The sequence below is a fragment of the Hippopotamus amphibius genome, chromosome 4 (assembly GCF_030028045.1).
Source record: "Hippopotamus amphibius kiboko isolate mHipAmp2 chromosome 4, mHipAmp2.hap2, whole genome shotgun sequence".
NCBI classification, from domain to species: Eukaryota; Metazoa; Chordata; class Mammalia; order Artiodactyla; family Hippopotamidae; genus Hippopotamus; species Hippopotamus amphibius.
In genome coordinates, this window is record NC_080189.1 from 50,055,694 (window position 1) to 50,080,966 (window position 25,273).

General features: G+C 51.5%; 2 protein-coding genes across 8 annotated transcripts; both read left to right on the top strand.

The window, feature by feature from the left end:
• Window positions 1–747: 747 nt before the first annotated feature.
• On the top strand, window positions 748–23,724 carry LOC130852052 (homeobox protein Hox-A6). Of its 7 annotated transcripts, none has more exons than XM_057732686.1 (4): window positions 748–772; window positions 5,734–5,848; window positions 7,215–7,466; window positions 11,055–12,097. In XM_057732686.1, exons 2-4 carry the CDS (start codon window positions 5,824–5,826, stop codon window positions 11,303–11,305), a joined length of 528 nt encoding a protein of 175 aa, XP_057588669.1. In that variant the 5' UTR covers window positions 748–772; window positions 5,734–5,823; the 3' UTR covers window positions 11,306–12,097. The 7 variants fall into 7 exon arrangements, 6 of the variants coding, with proteins under 6 accessions (XP_057588669.1, XP_057588667.1, XP_057588668.1 ...); XM_057732684.1 differs by lacking the exon at window positions 748–772 and adding an exon at window positions 2,656–2,795; XM_057732685.1 differs by lacking the exon at window positions 748–772 and adding an exon at window positions 2,795–4,690.
• HOXA4 (homeobox A4) lies at window positions 22,326–24,653 on the top strand. The gene is made up of 2 exons (XM_057732688.1): window positions 22,326–23,030; window positions 23,591–24,653. Exons 1-2 carry the CDS (start codon window positions 22,418–22,420, stop codon window positions 23,953–23,955), a joined length of 978 nt encoding a protein of 325 aa, XP_057588671.1. The 5' UTR covers window positions 22,326–22,417; the 3' UTR covers window positions 23,956–24,653.
• Window positions 24,654–25,273: the final 620 nt, after the last annotated feature.

Here is a 25,273-nt window from a genome sequence, read left to right on the forward strand (position 1 = left end):
CCCAGGACCCAGCACTGAAGCTGAGGGGTACGGGTAGAGGCAGGGGCCGCAGAATCTGCTGCGAAACCTTGGCGCGGGCGTCTGGATGCGAAGGATGAGAGGCTGGGGAAGAGGCGAGAGCCGATGGGGACAGCGCAGAACAGGGTGAGCTCCGCGGGCGAAGACCTCCACTCCTGTCTCCTGCTTGGGTTGGGCCCACTTCTTATTACTCTTTTAATAAACCCCGGCCCAACTGGGTCTGTAAAACCTGCGGCCCCAAGTCGGGGCGGCCTCGGTGGTAAGATGGCGCCGGTGTAAGAGCTGCCTCCTCTTAGTGATGGGGAAAGGGTCATAAATCCGTTGTTGTTTATGAAAATTTACAACTTTGCAATACAACTTTATGAGTTGTTCGGCCCTTCCATTGGCCGCTGTCGGTCATGTGGATGGGAACCGTGAACATGAACTTTTTTATAATTTCCCTTGCGAGAATAGAGCCGCATTCTTTTGCTCCGCTCCGTCCTGCCCGCTTCGGAGCTCTGCCTTCCAGCCCGGCTCGGCTGTGCTTTGTCCGGCGATGGCGAGCGAGACGAGGCTCCGGCCCGGCCCGGCCCGGCCTCTCCCGCTGGAGGTGGGGCGCGCCCAGTTCCCGGCGCCGCGGCGGCCGATTTGCAACTCGCAACCTGGCTAATTTCCTGCGTCCTCTAGCACCAGGAAGGAGGACAATTCGTCTCCCTGGGCTGCCCAAGCGACAGCTGTCAGAGGGGCAGGAGCTTCTGGCAGCCGCCATCTGAAGGTGAGACATGTGGGGAGACAGGAGCAAAGGTGGTGAGAGGACAGCCGGCGCCCGCGGCAGTGGGAAAGGGAACCCAGGGCGGCTCTGAAGAGGGGCATACTCACCCTCACCCACCCACTCATCCGCTCACCCACGCGCCCCCCATCACACACTACAACCTGCACACGCCAACACACACACACACACACACACACACACACACACACACACACACACACACACACACCCTCCCTCTCCCCTCTGGGGCTCACTGTGGCAGTGAATGCCCGCCTTCCTTCCGTGGCACAGCGCCCTGGCACGAGGCAGGAACACAGGTCTTCTCTCTCCCCTTTCCTGGCCACCTCGCACAGCCCAAAAGGAAGTGGCCCTGCACTCTGCGTTCCCCGCCAGCCTCCCGGGTTTGGATCCTTTTTTCCCCTCATTCATGACCCATTTGGCAGGACTGAATCCCCCAATAACTGGAGACAGTTCCCGATCTGGGAAGGTGGTAAGAGGGGAGGGCAAAGTGTATTTTCATCGACAGGCGTTTTATCATCATCAACATAGCACCGTCTATTCTGTAGGAACTGGGTTCTGGAGAGAAAGGTAGAATGAGGAAAAAGCCAACCAAACAAAAACTTACTAATTCAGCCAGAGTCCTCTGCTGAGTGCCTGCTTCCCTTCACTCGGTTTCTCGATGAGAGAGGTGTCTGAAGCGCGGGGAGAGGGAATAGGTTCGTGGGTGGAATTCTGTGTTGGAGGAGAGGATGGGGTTAATTGGCTGGGTGTTGCTTGGCGGGAAGTTTCCGTGCAGAGGATATAGTGGTGTTATTGCGAGTGGCAGAGGCCCGCAGCTAAGGTTGAAGGAAGGACGCAAACCGAGTCTGGGCGATAGGGGGACCCCCCCCAACCACCTCGGCGCAGCGGGCTGGCTGGCGACCGCGCTCCCCATCTCCCGTGAGCCGAGAGCCGGAGAGGACTGTGCAGCCTCCCGGGAAGAGGCGCGGAGGCTGCCGCGGGCGTGGGCTTGACGAAGCGGGGTGGCACAGACTGGACTTGACCTGGGTGTACCTCGGCCAGACTTGTCCGGGGAGCTTCATGGGACAGGGTCCAGAAATGATCCTGAGGTTCTGGACTTGAGTTCTTTTTGTTTGTTTTTTGGTTTTGGTTGTTGTTGTTTCCCCACCTTAAGATGATGCCTTGGTATACATTTGATAATTAAGAAGGGCCTGTAGACGTTGGGGACGTCCACCCGCGCTGGGGGGTGCGCTGGGCTGGATAAAGCGGCGCATTTGCATCGCGGGGCCCTGGGCTGCCCGACTGCGGCTGCCGCGGGCGGATTATTTATTGCGACGGCGCCGGGAGCTCGCTGCTGCCACGCTGTGGCCGTCTCCGGAACCGACGCCAGCCGCAGCCCTGCGTCGTGCAGCCTGGCGCGACTGCTGCGCGGGCCCCTCAGAGATTCCCAAGCAGCCCGAGGAGAGGGGGGCGAGGGAGGACCTGAGGGGCGGCCTCCCAGGGCCTGACTGGCCAGGAGCCTCCCCCGCCTTGGCCACCCCTGACCGGAGCTGGACGCCCGACTAGACTCGGGTCCTGCCCCCACCCCAGCACCATGGAGACTGGTTGCACAGGCCGCCTGGCACGTCATGGCTGCTTCTATCCAAACTGCGCGTCCCAAGGCGCCCCGGGGGCGCACGCTGACTCGGGAAACAAGCCCGCTTTGGGATTTTGAAATCGGAAATAGCACTCGTAGACCTGAGGCCTGAAAGCCTGGCTGGCCCTGAGGAGGATTGGCTATGGCAAGGAAGGCGGGCTTTGGCTCCGGGCGAGGGCCTGTGACAGGCAGAGGCCGCACCTGTGTGCCTTGGGCTCTGGCCTGGGCTAGCGATCCCGGCGGACGCGGTGGCCTTCAAGGAACCCTCCACGCACCAGTAGGCCTCTCTTCAGACCGGCGGAAGTCGAGGAGCTCAGTGGGCAGCCCGGGGAAAGGGCGAAATGTGAGGCTCTGCTCCCCATCCCGTCCTCCTTGAAGAGCAGCTGAAAGGTAAGTGTACTCTCTATGTGGCTTTGACCTAGAAAAGAGTCCTGGTGGCCATTCTCACCATCCCAGGAGAGGCTCCCTCCAGCGTCTGGGGCTTCTGTTCTTGCCTGAATAGCGTGCTCTGTCTCTCTTTCTGTGTGTGTGTGTGTGTGTGTGTGTGTGTGTGTGTGTGTGTGTGTGTACACCTAATGCTGGTTGGAGAAATAAATTGGGCGGCTGCCAACATGATATGTACCAGCCTTGGCTAACACGTAGAGATTTCAGTTTAATATATTTTTTCCATCTTTGTGCCTATAGAAGCTAGAAATATACTGTTTTTTTGGCTCTTAGCTGAGAAATCAAATTCTTTCGTTGCTGAGACAATGATTAGATCGAGAATCCAGGTCAAACTATAACAGATGCTAATAATAGTAGTAAACTGCCTCCAGCCCCAACACTACGTGGGACCTGGAGGAATGCAGCAGAAATTATGAATGTAAACATTTATCAACATCTCCAAAGGATTATTTTCGTCTTACATGATAATAACTTGCTTGAAATCACTGTCATCTGATGGTCTTGTTAAAGAAACAACAACTCAAACATGATTTTCTTCTAACACAGCTTTTTAAAAAATCCCTTTTTAATTTTTGACTCTTGGGTTTTCATTTTCACCTATCAAATCCTTTTGCTAAAGAAATTCGAGGGCAATTTAAAATTATACCCTCTCCTGCCAGGCCCTTATTTATATATGCAAAGGAGAAACTTTCCCAGCTTCAATTGATTGGGACACAGGCAGAAGGCTTCTGGGTGCAGCCCCCATTGGGTGGGCAGTTTCAGGGGTGCACCATAGTCTCTCGGGAGGCCAATCATAGCCCAGTCCTTTCCCAGCTTTTTCTCCTTGGTGGAAGTGAGGGGAAAAAATCGAAAATCGAGGAAGAGATTAAGGGAGTCGTTGCCAGATTCCTAGGGGGCCTTACCACCACCACCCCCAAGTCCTGAACCCCATCAGCCTGCATTTGCCCAGCTGTACAGATCTTATAAACACCCTCTGGAAATTTAACCAAATCATATAAATAAGTCTCTCTTCAAGCTTCACAGAATTGAGGATTTTAAAACTAATTTAAGGGGTTTTACAAGCCTAACAAATACAGTTGTAAAAACGCCATTGGAAAGATAACACATTTTACAAAATGAGATTGACCCGTGTGCTGCTAAAGTCAGCTATCTTGAAGACATACCTCTCAGGCAAGAGAGCACAGCCCAGGACAGGATTTCATGTCCTGTCTGGGGTAGGCCAGGCCTGGGACTGCGGTAAAAGCAATTCAGAAAATTTCTGGAGCTGGTGAGACAACTGTTTCTGCTTCTGGAGGAACTGTGGGTGACAGGTCCCCAAACAGTCCCAGAAAAGGCAGGAAAGTGGGACATCCCAGGGCAGTGCCTGTGGACAGGCGACCCAGAAACCAAGCACATCTGTTATCCTTTCAGCCTTGGGCTGGAGGAGCTGCGCTCTATGCTGGGGTGGGCCAGGAACCCTGGGTCACCAGCACCTCTGAAATGAGGCCAGAGATTCCACTTCTAGATCTGTCTCATCTCAGAGCAATCAGGGTGGCGGAGGGACAGTCCCGTGAGTTGGGCGAGGGGAGCAGGTCCCAGGGCTGGCTTGGGAGGAGCTCAACCTCACAGCCACTCCTCTGTAGGTCCCTTTCTTGTTGAAACCAGTGGTTTCTGGCCTCTCGGTTCCTGGGTTCAGAGGCAGTGGGAGCGGAGCTCACAGCTTGTGGGGGGTGCTTTGAGGCCAGGCAATCGCTGGCCATTGGAAGGAGGCCCCTGGAGACTCAAAGGAGACGTGTTGTATGCGGGAGTAGTGGGCCGGCCGGGGAAGAGACTAGCCTCGTCTTGGCCCTGGTCAGCTCGAGGTGAGCCTTTCCCCTCGGCGGCGAGGCCCATGCACTTGGTTGGGAATGCGGAAAGACAGAAGGAGGTGATGCACCGATTCCTAAGGCGCAGGAGCGAGGAGCACGGGTGAAGGCCTGGTTTCTCGGAGCCCTTCTCCAGCTCCGGAATCCGCACCCACGGGTAGGGGAGTGCAGGGGGAGGGGCAAACTCAGGGCCCTGCCGGGAGGGCAGGCCGGCCCGGAGCAAAGCCATCCTTGTCACCGCCCCTCCCGGCGCGAGGCTGTCAGGTTTCCTGTTTGGAGAGAAAAACCAGCGAAATCCAACAAGGCAAAAGGGGAGGACGAAAGAGCGGGCCTGGCCAGGCGTTTGCGTCAGCCGGGACGCGGGTGCCCCTACCTCGGCCCGATCCGCACGCCCCTGCCCGGGCCGTGCCCGCCGCCGGCGTTCGGGAAGAGAGCCGGGCCGGCTGGCTGTGCGCGCCCATTAATCTGCCCGGCGGGCGGCGGGCGGGCGGGCTGGGGGCTGTTTGTAACTTTGCTGCCTCGGTCGCCGCGGTCCCCGGGGAGCGGGCTCCGGCGCTCGCTCCCATTGGCCGCCGCCGCGTCAGCTGGTGCGATTTGCTGCTGTCGCTTTTGGCGTTCGGCCATCCAGAAACAAACCAGTTCGATGACTACTAATAGTTATAGCCAGATGTACTAATACACAACAAATCACAGTCCTGCAGAGGGGCGCGCAAATGAGTTCCTATTTTGTGAATCCCACTTTCCCCGGGAGCCTGCCCAGCGGCCAGGACTCCTTCTTGGGCCAGCTGCCCCTCTACCCGGCCGGCTATGACGCGCTGAGGCCCTTCCCGGCCTCATACGGGGCGTCGAGCCTCCCGGACAAGACGTACACCTCACCTTGTTTCTACCAACAGTCCAACTCGGTCCTGGCCTGCAACCGGGCGTCCTACGAGTACGGGGCCTCATGTTTCTATTCTGATAAGGACCTCAGTGGCGCCTCGCCCTCGGGCAGTGGCAAGCAGAGGGGCCCCGGGGACTACCTGCACTTTTCTCCCGAGCAGCAGTACAAACCCGACAGCAGCAGCGTGCCGGGCAAAGCCCTCCATGACGAAGGCACCGACCGGAAGTACACGAGCCCTGTTTACCCCTGGATGCAGCGGATGAACTCCTGCGCGGGTAAGGTGTTTCCCTGCAAGCCCCTCAAGAGAGTGGAGGGAAAGGGAGAAGGAGGCAGGGAAAGAAGGAAGGAAGGAGGAGACAGAGAAAGTAGAGAGGAAATAGAAAGGAGGAAAGAATGAACAAAGTTTCTTTGGGTTTTTAAAAAGAGATTAAAAAAATATATAAAACCCAACCCATTCCCAATGGGGCAATCAAGTATGGCAGAGTAAAGGCAGGGCACTAGTGTCCAAGTAAGGTGACACCTTAGGGGTGTGTGTGTGGGTGGGTACTGCCATGCTATGTGAGACCCAGTGACAGGGGCACCCTGAAGAGAGAGCAAGGCTGGATGGGAGAGAGCGCCTGCCCACACTGCACCCTGGTGCCACCCTGCTTAGAACCCCAAGCCATGATGGCCTTCTGCACCCATCCTGAGAACTCACCTTTCCCTCCCAACCCCCTCACCTTTCTGCCTTTCAGAAACCCATCTAGATGAAGGCCCTTGTTTGGCCTCTTGCAGTGTCTCCCCAAAGCCTTGGAGGGCCACATCCCCAGCCTCAGGATTTTTCTTCTCTCTCCTCCCCCCCTCCTCCCCCTTCACTCAACTGCTCACTCAGAGCCAACTTCTGCCTCCTTCTGAGGCCCTTGCCGGAGTCTCACACACCCAGCTTGGGGGGAGCCCCCCCACCCATGGGTCCCTTTGGCACCAGAACAGATAGCCCATCACAGTCCTACATTCCAGAAACCCCAGATGGCCCATAGCTCCATCTCTTTGCTCCTGGCTTCCAAAAACTCCACAGGGAATCCTTGGAGAAGGACAGAGCCTAATGCGAATTTTTAAACGTATAGTCTTTTGCTTTAAAATCCACTTATGTTTTCAAGAGCTCTGCGTTTCTCAGAAGGGCCATACAATTGGAAGGCATTTGCAAAGATTTGAGAGGGCTGACCATTTAAAATTTTCCAAGAACCATGTTGTATCCTGATGTGGCTGGCCACAGTAACATCTTCACAGAGGCACGTGTGGGAATTCAGAGTGTCTACCCTACTCACAGGGTTCCATACCCACCATTCCCGGACACACACACTGTGCTCCCACAAAACAGACTTTGGTACCCAGATTTAAGAATGCTGTTCTATTCTTTTGCTTGTAATTATTTTTACAGAGCAGATTTTTCAAAAACAATAACTTCCCACCCCAAGTCGTTTTAGGTGGAAAACCTCTCGCTTTGTGTGAAATAATCTTCTCCCATCCAGCCCGCTTTGGGCCCCAGATATAGTGGGAGAGGCGGGTGGTTCCCAACCCTGAGGCCCGGGCGTGGGGCGCCTGGCTGACTGGTCAAGCTGCCCGGATCCTGGCTTACCGGCGCCCGGCCATTTCTGCCCGCAGGTGCTGTGTATGGGAGTCACGGGCGCCGAGGCCGCCAGACCTACACGCGCTACCAGACCCTGGAGCTGGAGAAGGAGTTCCACTTCAACCGCTACCTGACGCGGCGCCGCCGCATCGAGATCGCCAACGCGCTCTGCCTCACCGAGCGCCAGATCAAGATCTGGTTCCAGAACCGCCGCATGAAGTGGAAAAAGGAAAATAAACTCATCAATTCCACACAACCCAGCGGGGAGGACGCTGAGGCAAAGGCGGGCGAGTAGATGCCTGGGCAGGGACCAGGCCCGCGCCGCAACCTCCCTCGGCTTTGCCCCCTTGCCTTTGCCTGCTCCCCAACTTTTCTTCCTGCCTGCTCTCATCCGGGGGGTTTTCTCAGCTTCAGGGGAGCCCGGCGCTTTGCAAATGCCTGAGCATTTATTTCTTACAAGAAAAAAAAAAAAAAAAAAAAACCTACACACAGCCAATCCCAGCGGTAGAGCGGGGCGCACTGCACACGCAATCTCGCTCTCCAAGGCTGCCCAAGACGGCTCCGGATCTCAGGGCGCGCCCCGAATCCGTCCCTGGCTCTAGTGTTAGCGCTTCTGCACGCCCCTGAGCTCGGGTCGCGGGGTTGCTGGAGAGGAAAGAACCCGGGAACCGAGCTCCTTTTGGTGTCTGGGAGTTTCCGCCTCGGTTCCTCGCCACCAAGTCCCGGAGCGTATAACCAAATCAACTCTGGTCATTGAGAAGAGGGGACCTAAAGTCTCGGGCCCCAGCTCTGCCGTGGCCTCCCAGGCCGCCCCCAAACAAGAAGAAGCGAGAGGAACAAAGGGGGCCCGAGAGAGCCTCGTCTCTCGGCTCTGCGCGCAACTGTCCGTGGAAGAGAAGCAGCTTCAGCCCAGCGGAGCCAACCTGGGCGCGGGTGGAACTTTACAGCCCTGGAGCGATGGGGCTCCCGAAGGCTCCGAGCCCCGGATTCCGGCTCCCCGCCTCCGACAGTACCGGCGGTACCACCACAGGAGCTTTCAGGACCTAAGGAGGCAGCCCAGGGCTATGGGAGCGGCAAGAGTACTGGTTTCCAAATGTGCCAGGGGCGCCTGAGACGCCTGGCCTGCAGCTTGGAAACCTGCCCCACCCCCCGCCTTTAGGCTATATTTGTGATTTACTTTCGTCTTTCAGAATCCAGGAAGATAACTACGGAGGTATTAGGCACTGCCATAAAATGCTTTCATTAGCGCCCTCGTTTTGCTCCTGGAGGTCTAAGCAAGACCCTAATAACTCGGCCCACGGATCCCTATCCCCTGAGCAGCTTCTGTGGCTGCGGGGAGCCTCGGCCCACTCGCTGGGTTCACCGAGAACCCTCCGACTTGGGGCCCGGTTGGCTCAAGGAAAGGGACCCGGTGGTGAAGATTCTCCAGGCTGGATACTTAAAGCAAATCAAATAGCAAACTAATGACACGAAAACCATATTTACACGAAAGAAAAATCGACTCCGATTATAAAAGTGTATGGAATTTGACCTCGCCTCGGAGAAACACTACACAAAAGCTATCTTTAATAGACGCCTGTCATTTAAGAGCGGCAGGGACACTGTCCCTCATGCGCTCGCAAAAACAGAGCCGTAATTGTAGCTGCTGCTGAGGGTAGGATTTATTTCTCCAGTTGGCTAAATGGCCTCCTCCTTCCCCGAAGGTGATATCTGTATTTTCAAATTTCAGAGCTGCCGGCACGACGGGCAGAACCGACCCCAACCTCGACAAAAAATAAGAGGGTCTGCACAGCGGGGAAATAAAGTTGTTGTAAATAAAATCCAAGTCACCATCTCCCCCCCAGTCCTCTGCATCCTCGCCGGGCACGCGATCGGCAGCTGACGGCCTCACAATTGGTACATCCTAATGGAACTGCGAGGGAAATGCAATAATTTTGCTATAATGGGCTGTAACCTCAATTCGACCCCGGCCCTTGCAGCCCGGGTCGGAAGCGTAGCGATGCGCCCTGCCTCCAGCGGGTGGCGCTCGAGTCCGACTGAACGACGGTGGCGGGCGGCGGGCACGCGCCTGGGGCGCGCGCGCCACTCCTCTCGCCTCCACCCAACTCCCCCATTAGTGCACGAGTTTACCTCTAGAGGTCATCAGGCAGGATTTACGACTGGACAACAAAAGCACGTGATTCGAAGTCGTACCCCATATTTGGGTGCCTACGTAGGAGGGAACCAAGTACATGTCCCAGTCATTTCCATAATTCATCATAAATTGTGCAAGGGTGCTATAGACGCACAAACGACCGCGAGCCACAAATCAAGCACACATATCAAAAAACAAATGAGCTCTTATTTTGTAAACTCATTTTGCGGTCGCTATCCAAATGGCCCGGACTACCAGTTGCATAATTATGGAGATCATAGTTCCGTGAGCGAGCAATTCAGGGACTCGGCGAGCATGCACTCCGGCAGGTACGGCTACGGCTACAATGGCATGGATCTCAGCGTCGGCCGCTCGGGCTCTGGCCACTTTGGCTCCGGGGAGCGCGCCCGCAGCTACGCGGCCGGCGCCAACGCGGCGCCCGCGGAGCCCAGGTACAGCCAGCCGGCCACGTCCACGCACTCGCCTCCGCCCGACCCGCTGCCCTGCTCCGCCGTGGCCCCCTCGCCCGGCAGCGACAGCCACCACGGCGGGAAAAACTCCCTGGGCAACTCCAGCGGCGCCTCGGCCAACGCCGGCAGCACCCACATCAGCAGCAGAGAGGGGGTTGGCACGGCGTCCGGAGCCGAGGAGGACGCCCCCGCCAGCAGCGAGCAGGCGAGCGCGCAGAGCGAGCCGAGCCCGGCGCCGCCCGCCCAACCCCAGATCTACCCCTGGATGCGCAAGCTGCACATAAGTCATGGTAAAGCCAGCCTTTTCCTAAATCACGCGGCCGCGGGGGCGCGGCTCTCGGTACCCCCTCTCTCCTTTACCGCCCTGTTTCTCCCTCTCTCCTGGTTTCGCCTCTCCCAGCCCTGTGGAGCCTCTCCCCGCCGTTCTCTTCCTCCTGCCTTCCTTCTTCCTCTCTCTCTTCTCTGCAGCGCCCAGCGCTCACAAATAGGGGGAAGGGGGCCGCTTGCCAGGCAAGTTTAGACGTCGAAAGGGGGATAAAGGGAAAAAAAAAAAAAAACATATGGAAGCCCAGCGCCTCTGAACGCGCTCACGGGTCAGGCCAAACCGAGCAGGGCGCAGAGAGGTAGAGGATGGCAGTAGGGGCCGTGAATCGGGCTTGTCAGGACGGATAATTTATGAGGGCTACGCTGGGGAAACAGCGTTACTAATTAGAGTCCCCGAAAAGGGGCTTAGGGGGGAATAATCGAGGCGAGAGCCGGCGGGATTCTGAAGTTTGGGGGCAGGAGGGAGAGCAGGAAAGGAAAGGGAAGAAAAAGAAAGCAGGCGCCCCAAGCGTGCAGGCTGGAACAGGAGGCGGCTCTCGGGGCTGGAACTTTAAGGGAGGGTGACCCGGAGGCCACTTGGGCGCACAGAAAAGGGCCTTGCTTTGGTGGGTTTCTGAGGGGTGGGCAGCCTGAGAGGGCTGTGCCCCGCCTCGGGGCGCCAGGGGCAGGGCCAGAGGGCAATAGAGGGGCGAGGGAAAGCCGGGCGATCCTCCGGGACGCGGCTCCAGTCTCAGATGGGCCGATTGTTCCCAGAGTCCAAATCGTATTGTTTTCTTTCTAGAAAGGAAGAGGGAAGGAAATTCGGAAGGGGTGGGCAGGCGAAGAGGGAGGACTTGTTGAGCTTTTCTCCCCGTTCCCTGTTCAGGATCCTGGCTGGCCCAGCCGGCGGACTTTGGTAGCCAGAATCTGAGGAGTGGGTGGCTAAACCGCTGACTTTTCTGTTGCAGACAACATAGGCGGCCCGGAAGGCAAAAGGGCCCGAACGGCCTACACGCGCTACCAGACCCTGGAGCTGGAGAAGGAGTTCCACTTTAACCGCTACCTGACCCGCCGAAGAAGGATTGAAATAGCACATGCTCTTTGCCTCTCCGAGAGACAAATTAAAATCTGGTTCCAAAACCGGAGAATGAAGTGGAAAAAAGATAATAAGCTGAAAAGCATGAGCATGGCGGCGGCGGGGGGGGCCTTCCGCCCCTGAGTATTTGAGCGTTTAAAGTACTGAGCAGTATTAGCGGACCCCGCGTAGTGTCAGTACTAAGGTGACTTTCTGAAACTCCCTTGTGTTCCTTCTGTGAAGAAGCCCTGTTCTCGTTGCCCTGATTCATCTTTTAATCATGAGCCTGTTTATTGCCATTATAGCGCCTGTATAAGTAGATCTGCTTTCTGTTCATCTCTTTGTCCTGAATGGCTTTGTCTTGAAAAAAAAAAATAGATGTTTTAACTTATTTATATGAAGCAAGCTGTGTTACTTGAAGTAACTATAACAAAAAAGAAAAGATAAAAATACACAAAAAAGTCCCCCTTCGACCTCGTTTAGTGCCAATGTTGTGTGTTGCACTCCAGTTGTTTACCTGTGCATGTGAGTGGAAGTGTTCCTGTCTCAATAGCTCCAAGCTGTTAAAGATATTTTTATTCAAACTACCTATATTCCTTGTGTAATTAATGCTGTTGTAGAGGTGACTTGATGAGACACAACTTAACTTGTTCGACATGTAGTGACTAGTGACTCTGTGACGAAAACTGTGACTCTGAGCGGTGTGTCCCTGCGTGCCTTTGTAGGACCCTTTGCACGAACTCTGGAAGTGGCTCTTATAAGCGCAGCTTCAGTGATGTATGTTTTTGTGAACAAAGTTACAAATATTGTCCAAGTCTGGCTGTTTAAGCAAACTGTGATCAGCTTTTTTTTTTTTTTTTTTTTTTTTTTGGGTATTTGTTTTTAAGGAAAAAAATACTGACTGGAAACAAAAAATAAACTTTCTATTGTAAGTTCTCTTGGTCTGGTTTGTGCTAAATAGCAAATGGCTCTTTCTGCTCTTCTGTCTGTCTGTCCAGTGCTGGAGGCACTGAGTCTGAGGCTACCTGAGCAGTCTGCCTGTGCAAGGGGACCTCAGACCAACACCCTGACCCGCAGCCTCCCTAACTCTGACCCATCAGAGAGTTCAGGACAGGAGGCGGAAAAGCCTTAGGTGGTTGCAAAGCCTGAGTCCAACCTGCCCATCTCTGAGGAAACCAAGTTAACTTGCTGGGTACAAAAAAAGAGGGAGAGAAAGAAAGGAGAAAAAGCCCAGGGCTTTGTTAGCGGCCCTCGGGGGCCCGCACAGATGCTGCCTCTCTCCGAAGGCCATCCTAGGCCTCCACTTGCTGAAGAGGCTGCTATGTCAAGTTGTGGCCCCCAAACCCTCTGCCCCTAACCCACCCAGGCACCCTTTCCCAGTCTTCACCCTCCTGAACCCAGTTGGCTTCTTTTGCTACAATTAATTTGCTACAAATGTAAGGTACTTACCCCATCTCTAGCTCGATTGGGAAACTCCTCAGAGCAGCTAAAGCGCAACTAGAGATTTGCACATTTACCGACTGCTTACACTGATGCCGTCTTTCCTTTTAAAAGTTATAAAACAGTAAACTTTATAAGCCCCAGTTCCGGCTATATGACATTTGGGTGCCAAATGAATAGGGTTTTGTCTATGAATTAGATCGTAAAATCATCCATAGCACAGACAGATCGGCTCACTGGCTATAAAACGTCACGTGGGGCCATTAAAGTAAGTTTTATGGTTTTGGGGAGTTGACATCCAACATTATATACCACATAACATATAATCTCACTGACGCTGGACTCCATTTGACTCTTTTGCAGGCTACGTGTGCCGTCTGGTCATTCAAATTGTCAATTTTAGGTCCAGAAGTGTCCAAACCACAAGTTCTCAAAACTCTCTGAAAAATGGCTCCCTCCGAGTTAAGGTAAGCTCGCCCCCTGAGCGCTTTCAAGTTTATTTGTACTCTGAAAAACTTTTTCTCGATCTTTCGCTCTCTCTTTCTCTCTCTGGTTTAATAACTCTGAGGTTGCCTCGGAATTCCAAAGGGAGAGCACACTTTCCCTCCGCCCAAATTGGCAGCGCCTGGAGCCAGCTTTCGGAGACACCACGGTGCCGAGCGCCTGTGGCCGCGCCGCATCGCCAGGCCTAACTTGAATTGCTGCAGCAGCGCGGATGTTAATGACTTCCGCTGCTCTCTCCGGCGTGCAAAACGATGATTTTTGTGTGCGAGTGGGCCTGCGTGCGGAGACGCGACAGGGCCGCCCCCCATCCCGGGAATGGCGGGCCCGGCTCTGCGGGGTCTGAGGGGCCCTGGGTGGGGGCTGGGAGCCAGGGGGCGCCGGCCGCGGGCGCCGAGGCCGCGCTGCGCTGGGGCGCGCTGGGGAGTTTGAAAGAAAGGCCCGGGCAGGGCCGAGGCGGACTCTGGCGGGATTCCTTACGGGGCTGTGGCAATACGTCTTCGCGGGCCAGGGTCATTTGGCAGCACTGAATCGAGGCGGCGGCCTTTGGGGCCGGGTCTCAGGCTGGCTCGGGAGAGCCCGAGGGTGGCAGAGGCCGGTCGCGCGCGGGCCGCAACTCCAGGCTGGGCCCCTGGGTTGCCAGGCCGAGGCCGGGACGCTGGGGACCGCGGGTCCCCACCTGGCGGGGAGGGCTCGGCACCCCCTCCCCCGCACCTGGGACCAGGCCCTGAACCTTGTTTGCCTGCACCTTCTTTTTATTTCGGTGGGACTGTTCTCACCCGCCTGTGAGTCTGAAGCAATAAACTTTATGGCCGGATTTAACTTTAGTCTTTGAATCCCCAGGCTAAATGAAAGGAGTTACAGCGCTTTCTTTTCTTCCGCCTTGCCTTTCTTCTCCCTCTCTCCTTTCCTTTTCCTCTCCTCCTTTGTAGAATTAAAACATCTATACACAGGACCCTCAAAAGGCAACTTGGGCATCCCCCTAGATAACACTAAGGATTAGAGAAATTTACTCCCCCTCAATATACAGGCAAACTCTGTCTTCCAAACCATGCCCTAAAGTTTGGGGGGAAATCGAGGTGTCTTCAATGCCTAACTTAAAAGTCCCCAGAACCATTAGGCTGTTTTTCCTCACACATCATAAAGGGTAGTTTAGGGAAGAAATTGGTCGTTTGTCAGTAGGAGATTTCCGCCTTTCTTTTGTTAGCTGCTCTTTCTGTTTGATCCCAGGATATTTACATAATCTATGATTTCCAAAACAGTTCCCAATATTGCACCAATGGATGAGATATATTTTTCCTGGGTATAATTCCAGCTTGGCCTCAGCCACCCTTTCTGGCCCCAGCCCACTACATTCTTCAGTGGCAAAGCCATGACTGGGGACACTGTGGCCTGTCCTGGGGTCTTCTCTGAATGGGTACCCACAAGGGATCTAACAGATTTCCCCCAACACCATATGAAGATCTAAGTCAGATCCTCCAACTCAGAAATGAAACAAAAAATGGGATCTTCTGTCTCCAAATGCTTTTCTTCTTTGGAGCTACCTAGGTAGTTTTCTGCAAGTGCTAGTTGGTAAAGATTTGTACTATGTTGTTAAAGTGAAGACATTAAAAGTGTAGATTTGGAATTTCCACAAACTTCATTGTGCAGAGGCCACTTACACTCGACATAAATCCAACAGATGTCCCCAAAGTCAGAGATCCAGAAAGCAAAACCTGGGAAGTTTTTTGAAAAATCGAAACCCTCCCCGCAAGTCCCACTCCTCTTGAATAGAGGCAAGTCGTTTTGCGTAACCTGTTAAAGTGAGTATTGATAGTTCAGCATTCAGGAATATGTGTCTGCATCTTAGTGGGAACCAGAATATAAACTATATTTGGGTTCTCTTTTATTATTTTATGTGTCTGTGAGAATTCTGGAGTCTTTGTTCTGCTGCTCTGAGTTTCAGGTTCTTTATTGGAAGATATGGGGTTAAGGTTTTATTTTAGTTAATCATTTGGTGATCTTGCTTGAGTGATTTCTTGGTGACTAAAATTAGTGACAGAAAAAAAAAAGGGTGATAGGGCTGCTGGTAGGTTCATTTGAGTAACTTGCCTGGAGAAGTGTCCATACCATCTCCTTGGTCACATCCCACTGTGGGGTGTGGAAATGGGCAGAAAGGTTCTTAGACCAGCATCACACAATATGGGGAAACTTTCCCATGCATTAAAAAATTACAGGCTCTAAATATTGTCAGCTTACTTATTTCTGTCTGTTGTGATCATCATAAAACTTTAGAGTTTAAGAGAGCAGGCCAACTCACATGGGGTTAAACGACTTTAAAAATATGGCATCCAGGCAGACCTATGTGAGCATTATTGGAGGAATTTTTTCTCTTTCTTCCTATTTTCATAGGAAGCATAGTAAAGAGGATGGCTGGTTATCTGCTCATTTTGCAGGTAAGTTTTTTTTTTCTTGTGCATTCTTTTGGGTTGTTTTTGCAGAGGAACTTACTTAGGAAGAAAATCTTTGTCATTGAGGGCTTTATGAAGACATCTAGTCTCAGCCAGTGGCAGAAGTGTTTGTCTGTGCTCCTAGCCTTGTAAAATGAGAAGGCGTCCGAAATGTGCTGGGCCCCGTTTGTTTCTACAAGCTGAAGAGACAATATTTCCTGAACTATAAATATAATAGGAAGCCTCTGGTCACACCTACTTAGGGGTTTGTTAGGGTTTCCATGGTCTAATTTCACAACATTATGCCAAGATTCCTCTCTTTTCCCCCTGCTCTTCCCCCCCCCCCCCCCCCCCCCGCTTCACTGCTGGCAGCCCTAAGAGAGCAAGACAGAATTTTCTACCAGAAACGGAGTCATGTTCATTTGTTGAGATGTGAAGAGTATTATATCCAAACAATTAGTGAGGGGAGAGCAAATTACATCTTGAAAGATAGGCTATTAAAGAGGAAAACAATGCTTTTAGCTTAAAAGATGCCCTTCAAAGCCTCTCCCCCACCTTTGCTCTGCAGTCTATCCAAGGTTTGCCCACCATGGAGAGTGCAGAACATTGTGGGCGCCATCCCTTTGCCTTTTAAGGCAGAATTTCTTTCTAGACAATGACAAAACTAGACAGGGCTGAGGGGATCTGCCTAGGTTCCCACCCACATAGGAGAGGAGAGCCACAGTACTAACCATTCTAAACTCCAGGACTGGAAGATCTGCCTAGGACTGTTTTATTTGGTGTTTTTCCACAAAGAAAGCTGCCTTTTCTCCATCAGTTCCCCTCCCCACAAACCAGTCTTTTCAATAATAATATTTGTTATGAAGGTTATTGGGTAATTATTGCGATTTTGTGAAGCAGCCCTTGCTGGAGGTGAAGTCTGTCATCGCCTAACAAATGACGCCCATGCAGTTCACTGCCGGGTTAAGTAAATGCAGAGAAGATAAATCTGCACACCCTAGGAATCGCCAGCAGAGCACGCTTTAGTACAAGTTCACAGTCAACTCTGCTGCCTGGGCCAGCTTGCCCAACAATTAGGGCTGAGTCTTTATTTTTAAATAAAGGAAAAGTCTCCAGCTTCCATTGCCTGCTTTCTCCCCGTCTTCTTTTTTCTTTGACTTTTTGCAAGGTTCCCCTCGCAAAAGTCTCCTACTCCAAATTTTCCTTGTAAATGTAATGATGAGTGATTTTAAAATAATCTCATTCCTATTTAAGTGATAACAAAAGGAGGTAGGAGGCTGATTTGACAGGAAGTACAGTCAGAAACACACAAAAATATCCAATTCACCCTCTTATTCCAAAAGACAGTGACAGAAGCAGGGCATCCTAAGCTCCTGGGGTTCCTGGGGGGGGGGCTTCCTCTTGAAAGAAGAGGCACAGCTTTGTGTATCTTTGTGGTTGTAACTGCAGGTCAAAAAGTTGAGGGTCAAAAGTTTACGTTGTGCAGCACTCTTAGTCATCTGCCCAGACAGAGTTTGATGTCAATGTTAGAGCTGCGATCTTGACTATCAGCACAAAAGATAAAATGGCACGGAGTGACGCGTGTATCACGGTATGGACTCCAGGTGAACCCTAGTGGTTGAATGACCTCAATTACGAAGGAAAGGATAGAAAATTCCTCTTTTCAAGAGTAATACATGCTGTATTTCATCTTGAATTATCACTCCCATTCTAAGGGAATAGCAGCAGGTAAACTGGCATAGATTATTGAAGCACCAACACCTTAGATGCTAGGGAACCAGGAGTCTGTTTGTGGATTTGTCACAAAATAGAAAAGCTCAAAACTCATCAGTGGACCTTTAAGAAATAATGTAGCAAGTTGCCAATGTTCCCTCATACCTTCAAAGGAAAAAGAATGGGCAGGAAACCATTTATTTGAAAACTGAGATTTTGATTGGCCTTTTCTTTTTTCCTTTTTAGTACTTATAATGATCCCTAAAGTGTGTGAGAACAAGGGCAAACATAGGCACTTTTTGCAAAATGTATCCTTTGCAGTTTTCAAGGATGGAATGCTTTTTCTGAAACTGCCACCCACTAAATACAAAGAACTGGGAAGGGGAGAAAGGAAGTGGAAATCCTCCCCAAAGGGACAGAATTTCTCCACCCCTCCACCAGTGAGAAAATGCTTATTGGTACCAGGAAAATATTCCTGTTGTTAAAAGTTTTTCATTATGTTTATTGTTAACCCTAAACTTAATGTAAGAGAAATGCTACAATCTATAGCTGAATAAACTGTAAAGAATGTACCATTTGAGCAGGAAGGTGGAATCCACAAATGCCAGACCAATTGGTAAGACTACTGTGACAGACTTCTATTCTCCAGAAAATACTCTTTAAAAATACATTAGGAGAGGGGAAGCAAGCTAAGGAGGGAGGGCAGGAGAGTAGAAAAGAAAGGGAATAGTGTGTGAGGAAAGCTGACTGGAACCATGCCTTGTGTGTGCCTTGCAACTGGAGAGCTAAACAGTATTTTATTTTTCATGCACCTATATTAACCTTCAGTGTTGGTGCCATTAGCATCTGTTTTCTGGGGGGCATATGTTCCTTTCCTATGTATTGATCTTCAAGTAATTTGTGTAGGGAAATGGAAAAGAGAAAGATGAAATTTTTTTCCAGGTTTTTCTTTTAACTTTAGAGATAAGCTAATTCAACTACTCAAAATGTAGACCCTTGCAGGGACATTTAAGATCATCCCACTATAGTGTGCTTGCCTGGATTTGCTGGTGCCAGGTGTGTTCAGGGGTAAAAGCAAATATTTCCCAAACACTGCCTTTGTGGAAGTAGTCAGATTGCTTCCGCTGTGCAATGTGTAAAGTTTTCATTCTGGCCAAGAGCTTGCAGCCAAATGGGGGTGTGCCAGATGAGAACAGAGGAAAGGGAACAACTGTGGTGACTGCTGTTACAGCAGCGAACACATCACCACATCTGGGCCAGTGAAATGAAGAAAACGGAAACGTCTCCTATTACTCACCAAGACAATTATGTGTCTCTTTGAGAAAACCTTGTTATTGTGTTATTGGTTAAAAAATGTGCCACACCTTAGGAACATGTCAGCTTCGATAATCGCAGACACCTCTTAGCTAGTTTTTCAAGTCAAAGAAAAGGTGCCTGCAGAAGTTATTGCTTTTGGAGTGCTTACTTTCTTTATTTGGAGGATTTTAATCTTTAGGGCTTTTACACAGTCCTGGTTAAAATTCATGTCTAATCTGGATATGAATTTCATACGCCTTATGCCTGGATTGTGTTCATTAGTATAAACTACTATAAGGAAGTTACCCCCAAACAATTAATTGGTCAAATGGCTGATAAAGTACTGCTTCTCTAAAATCCTATGCCAAGTGCAGGTGGGGAGAAGCCCTCAAATGCCACCATCAGGCATTTTGAAATTCAGTCCTTCTCCTGTGTGCTCCAGAGACGTGCTTCAGATAGCGAACACAGTCTGGGGGACTCTCGCTCTAGAGAACAAAGGACAAATACAGTCAATACATTCCATAACGTTTGCATTTCCTTTGCTTCCCCCCCAACCCTTGGTCTTCCCTGAGAAGGAGTGACCTGGGCAAAGCACCCCACTCTCTAAAAGACACTGTATAGACCTTTTAGAAGCACAAAGTCCAAGGCCGAGGTGAACTTCAGGTCAGCGCGTCTAACAAATATGAAAATGTCGGCTGGTGAAGGGCGCGCCTTGTGATTTAACAAAGACTGTCAATGTGTAAGATTAATAAGAAACAAAATGCACACGGTGTCACTGTTCGGTCACTTTGAAACTTGGGACAGGGTTGCATTCAAGAAGGAAGGCTGTTCCAAATATATTCAAAATGATTCAAATCAGATTCAAACTAGGCTGCAAAACACTGCCTCCCTCTCGACCTCCCTCTCCCTTGGACTCCCTTCTCTCTCCTTCTCCATCTGGGATTCGAGGACATGATGAAAAGTTATTTCACTTAATGGGATTTTAAGAAAGCTTTTGTTGGGAATATATGTTATCCCTGCACGTGGAAATGAGCAAATGTGCTTACCAGTTTCCCAGGAAAAGGATAACGCTTTCACCCTGCTTGGGACTGGAGCCCGTTGGTGTGTGAAGATTAGCACACTCCCTCTTTGCTTGATTTCAGGGCATCCAATCTTTTTTTTTGGGCGAGATGCTGCTGGTAAACTTCAGTTTATTAATCGAGTTAGTTTCTTCCTGGCTTTACTTTAGTGTCTTGGATTTCACGTGAAGGCAAGAGTTTTTTTTGTTTTGTTTTTCGAAAGATTATTTGATTCAATGGAATGATGCTATGGCTTGCAAAGAGAGATTGTGGAAGGATCAGAAAAGGTACTGAGATTGTTTATTACAGCCATAAATCTTGCAGTAAAATGTCAAAATGTCGGTGTGTGAGATAACACTTGGTGGTCCTGGCTCCGTTTGTGTTTATGATAGGAACCACAAAGACAAGTTACAGGCCTTGGGGGGATTCTGTGTAAGCCCATCTTCCTAAAGTAATAGAACCACATGAAACACAGGCGCAGTTAACTCGTTTAGGTTAACCATATATAAAACATTGCCCGAGCCTTGTTAATACTTTAAAATAGAGACTCGGTAGAAGGTTCTGAGGCTAAACAACATGAATTTTCTCCTTTAGTGTCTGTAAATAATATTGAACAGACATAGTTAAGACCTTAGTCTGATGACACTAGGAGGGAGGCAAAATTTCCTTGTCATGTTTTTTCTTCCCTGAAGCTTAGAGAGCCCAGTTTTGCAAATTATGTATGTACATATTCATGTTATATAGTATACATATGTATATATTATTTTTTCGTGCTGTAGAGAGATATTGGTTTAGGCAGCTATATCACAGGCAAGATTTTTCCCCCACGTCTAGAGAGGATGTCTAAAGATTACATTCAGCATTGATTTCTGTCTGTGGCTTAGATTTCATTTTTAAAAATTTTCAGGGTGCCCCATGTCGATGGACAGCACTCGTCACAGACACACATCCAATGTGGAAAACTTCTTTGTACCACTTCAGGGTGATTGCAGTCAGAAAGCTAACATGATCCCTTTTTTAACTCTTTTCCCAAATTAGTTTAAAGATTAGTCCCATATAATGGGCTTTATGTGGCTAAGCATTAAATGACTATCCATCAAATGGATATATTCCAGCATTTAGTAACTCATATGAGTAACCGATATAAATGAAGATAGAATTGACATTCCTTTTGAAGTGTCTCCAGGCTTAGGCTATAACTTTCCTTGCCTGCGTTCCAGACTCAGTTGTGAGAAGGCTGTTTATATTGCTCTTTGAAAAATCAACTAAGGTGCATCAGCTGAAAAATCCTTGCTTTGCATGCCAATATGAAAGTATTTTTAGAATGGTGACTATGCTAGTTTGCACTGCTTTAACCTAGGCTGAAAAGTAGAGGATCTAGGTGTGTCCGTTACTCAGAAAAGGAAAGGGAAAGTACACACTACGAGTAAGGTATCAGTATTTACTTCAAAGATCAACATTAGGTGGAATTAACAAGTAATTTATTTGTTAATAATGGTGTAATTATTTACCCATCAAATTTCAATTACCAAATGGCAGGCGACAGTCCTCTCTCCCCACTTTCCAGAGCTACTGACATCGTTAATATGCTAATTTTCAGCAATTCAGAAATCATAGATCGTCCTTAAATATAACTTTAGCCTCAGATACAGCCTGGAAAAGCAACACCCAAAAGACAAAACAAAATTCTTAGCGGGGAAAAAAACCCGTCGGCGCAGCGCCTATGCTGCCCTTAGCTTGTTTTTGTTTGAGGATTGTCCTGAAGTAGGAAGTTGTTGGTCTCAACGCTCGATTTTGTGGAGGTATCCTCGCTTCTATCCATCCCCACCCTTGGGCCACTTTCTCACAATCGCACCTACTACCTTCGAGCAGATTTAATTATTAATCGACACCTCCATCAAACGAGATGCTTTTAGGAAGGTTCTGGTTTTTCTTAGGGAAACTACCAAACAGATTCTGCTTCTAAAAGAAAGAAAAAAAGAAGAGTGCGCATCAGGTTATACTGGAATAGCCTTGTTTTACGTCTAGGGGCCGATTTCTCTCAGCTGATCACCCACCGACCCTTTTCGGCTCCTGCCTGGCTTCTCAAACTGGGGACGTTGGGCGCGGACGCGGCGAGCATGATGTGGGGAAGGGTCTCAACTGGCGAGAAAGCTGGTCTGTTGACCTCATTCGTTTTATTCCGGGGCCAGGATGAAAAACGGAATGCCCCCTTGGTCCCGACGCCATTCCTTCTCCTAGGCGGCCTCGAACCCTGGAGGACGCCAGGCCAAGCTAGGCTGTGCCCCGAGGTCAGGGCTGGGCCGCGGCCGCTTGGCTGCCCCGAGGCCTAGGCCAGAGTAGGCCACGCATACGGCTCGGTCTGGGCATCTAAGAAGACCAGAAGCCTGCGGGCCCTGAACTCCCAGCGGGACTCAAAGTTGGGGGGTTGGACGACCAAAGCGCCAGCTCTCTCCCTCCGCCTGGAGCCGAACAGCTGCATCCATCACGCACCCGCGCGCTTCCTGATCCGGGTCCGTGCGCGCGGCACGCACATTGGCGGGGGCGGGTCACGTGGAGGTACTAGGCGGGGCGCGCGCGGGGCTGAGACAGGACGCGCGCGCGCGCGCGCGCGGGGTGCTGTGGGGGGGAGGAGCACCGCGAACTTTGGTGGCGTCGGCGGCGGAGGGAGGGGGAGGGGTGGGCGCTTGACAGCGGGGGAGGGGAAGGGAGCAGAGGAACGGGGGGGATGGGAAGCGAGACAGGAGGGGGAGGGGCTTCGGCGAGCCCAGAAAAACGACAACGCGAGAAAAATTAGTATTTTTGCACTTCACAAATTAATGACCATGAGCTCGTTTTTGATAAACTCCAACTACATCGAGCCCAAGTTCCCTCCCTTCGAGGAGTACGCGCAGCACAGCGGCCCGGGCGGCGGAGACGGCGGCCCGGGCGGGGGCCCGGGCTACCAGCAGCCCCCAGCGCCCGCGGCCCAGCACCTGCCGCGGCAGCAGCCCCAGCTTCCCCACGCGGGCGGCAGCCGCGAGCCCCCAGCCTCCTACTATACGCCGCGGGCCTCCCGCGAGTCCTCCTATCCCGCGGCCGCGCTCTACCCCGCGCACGGTGCGGCCGACGCCACCTACCCCTATGGCTATCGCGGCGGCGCCAGCCCCGGGCGGTCCCCGCAGCCCGAGCAGCCCCCGGCGCACGGCCTGCACGCGAGCCCTGTCGTGCCGCCCGGGCGGCAGCCCCCGCCGCCGCCGCCTCCCCCGCAGCATCGTGCGGCCGTCCCCGCGCCCCCGCGGCGCTGCGAGGCGGCTCCGGCCACCCCGGGCGTCCCGGCAGGGGGCAGCGCCCCCGCGTGCCCGCTGCTCCTGGCCGACAAGAGCCCGCCAGGCCTGAAGGGCAAGGAGCCGGTGGTGTACCCTTGGATGAAGAAGATCCATGTCAGCGCCGGTACGTGGCGCCGCTGGGGAGGCGCGGGAAGGTGGCCTGGGGCCGAGCCCAGGTTCCAGTGTCGGGGCGGGGGTCAGCGGGAGAGGCCGACGGGAAGGGGGCCTGGGGAGGGGACCCCCAACTGGCCCAGGCTATAGTGGGATGTGGGTGTGTGCGCGCCAGCCGGCCTCCTGATTCCCAACGTGAGAACCCTTTTGTACCCTTGTACCCGGGGTCCCTTTATCGGGAGATTTACGAGACGCCAAACTGTTAGGGCAGTAATTATAGCCCCCATAAATTTAATTGCCCTGGCAGAGGCTTCAGGCCATGTGTCTTTGAAGCTTCTCTTCAGCCCCAATGCCCAGCACTATTCTTTATGGCTCTCGGGTGTTTCCCGTTGTCAATAGCCTGTGAAACATTTTCTTTGCCGTTTTATGTATCTTGCGTGAACTTGGTGTCAGGTTATTATATAATGATGATGTCCAATTGCTCTTCCCCACCCCACCTTCTCTCTCCCCCTCCTTTCCCTCTCGTCCACTCCTTCCTCCTTGGCTTTCTCCTTCGGGGTTATGGGCTTTCAGTCAACCCCAGTTATAACGGAGGGGAGCCCAAGCGCTCCCGAACCGCCTACACCCGGCAGCAGGTCTTGGAGCTGGAGAAGGAGTTCCACTTTAACCGCTACCTGACCCGGCGTCGCCGCATCGAGATCGCCCACACGCTCTGCTTGTCCGAGCGCCAGGTCAAGATCTGGTTTCAGAACCGGAGGATGAAGTGGAAGAAAGATCACAAACTGCCCAACACTAAGATGCGATCCTCCAACTCGGCCTCGGCCTCGGCCTCGGCCTCGGCCTCAGCAGGCCTACCAGGGAAACCACAAACTCAGAGCCCGCACCCCCATCCTCGCCCCCACCAGGGCGCCTCCACATCCCTTCCCTCCTCCATATAACCTTCCAGCGCTCTAGACCAGTTCTTTCCCTCACCTGCTTTTCTCCCCAGTACTGCCCCTTTCCCTTCCACCCTTTCCCATCTGGACTACAACAGACCCCAGAACAAAACTCAGCTTGGTGAAAGGATAATAAAAAGAAGACATTATCCTGGTAAGAGTGTGAGCTGCTTGCCACCCAAGAGAGGACACTGGCCAGGTTGCTGGCTGGGGAACAACCTGCTGGCCTGAGCAAGGCTGCCAGGTTTGAGTACCAGAGAAGAACCACTTGGCATCAAATACTTTTGAGATGGCTAAAGTCAGTCGCACAACCCATGCTGACTGGGGACATGTACATGTATGTTTGTTGCAAGCAAAAGAAATCAGACCCTTTTCCTGTCTTCCTTACCTCCCCCTCCCTCATTAAGGCAGCTCATACAAGCTTGTGCTGAACTGAATAAATGAGTAGACATTGTGGACCTCACAAGATTATTTAATTCTCAAAATGAATAGACCTTGATGGTAGATGTGACACATGTTAGTTTCCCTTCCTTTCATTTATTTAAAATATTGTTGTGGAGATATTATTGTTTTATTCTGAGGCACAATCTTGGGGTAGGGGGAGAGCATTTAGACCCATGTGCAACTGTACAAATTGTGGTGTGGCTCTATAGAAAGCCATGTGCTAAGAATAAACTGTTTAAAAAGAAAGTTCTAAGACATATTTGCGTATTTCCTATTTTTAATTAAAAAAATTCTCTGAATTGAAATGGTTGACCTTGCATGTAAAAATCTTGTAGGTGGCTTGAGTTGCATTCACTTGGACTGACTGTTCACATAATTTGTTCAACTTGAGCTGAACTATTGTCAAGTTTGACCCACTGTGGGAAAAGTTCCAAAGAGCAGGAAGGCTCTTGAGCTCTGAGAGGGCTCCTCTTCCCAAACTTGGCCAGGCTTTCAGGCTTCAAGTCTCTGTAAGGCATAGAAACGTGTCCCTCTCTGCAATGAAAGGTGAAACTGTGCAGTGCTACGGGCCCACGAGCTTCTGCAGCTGTTTTACATGCTGAACTCTGAGCACACTTGGAAAGAAGTGGTCCCTTTGGTATTTACTGCACCTTCACACTTAATCTGCCTGTTTCCCTGGAGATAAAAAATAGTTTGTGCAAAGAGTTGAGATTGCTTTTTGTCCCTTGGCTGTTATTAAGTTTCTTTTCACTAAATACAGCTTGGGATTTTTGTTTGTTTCTGTTTTGTTTTGGGTTTTTTTCTGAAGCAAGAGCTTTCAAAATAAAATGAATTTTCCCAGTACACCCTCCAAAGTTTCTTCTGAGGAAAGAAAAAG

Excerpts from the sequence above, each read along its gene's own strand:
- LOC130852052 (XM_057732680.1), top strand. The coding sequence starts at position 9,086 with ATGGAACTGCGAGGGAAATGCAATAATTTTGCTATAATGGGCTGTAAC. Across the intron at positions 10,074-11,054 it reads CAAGCTGCACATAAGTCATG|ACAACATAGGCGGCCCGGAA; the intron begins GTAAAGCCAGCC and ends TTTCTGTTGCAG.
- HOXA4 (XM_057732688.1), top strand. The coding sequence starts at position 22,418 with ATGACCATGAGCTCGTTTTTGATAAACTCCAACTACATCGAGCCCAAG. Across the intron at positions 23,031-23,590 it reads GAAGATCCATGTCAGCGCCG|TCAACCCCAGTTATAACGGA; the intron begins GTACGTGGCGCC and ends ATGGGCTTTCAG.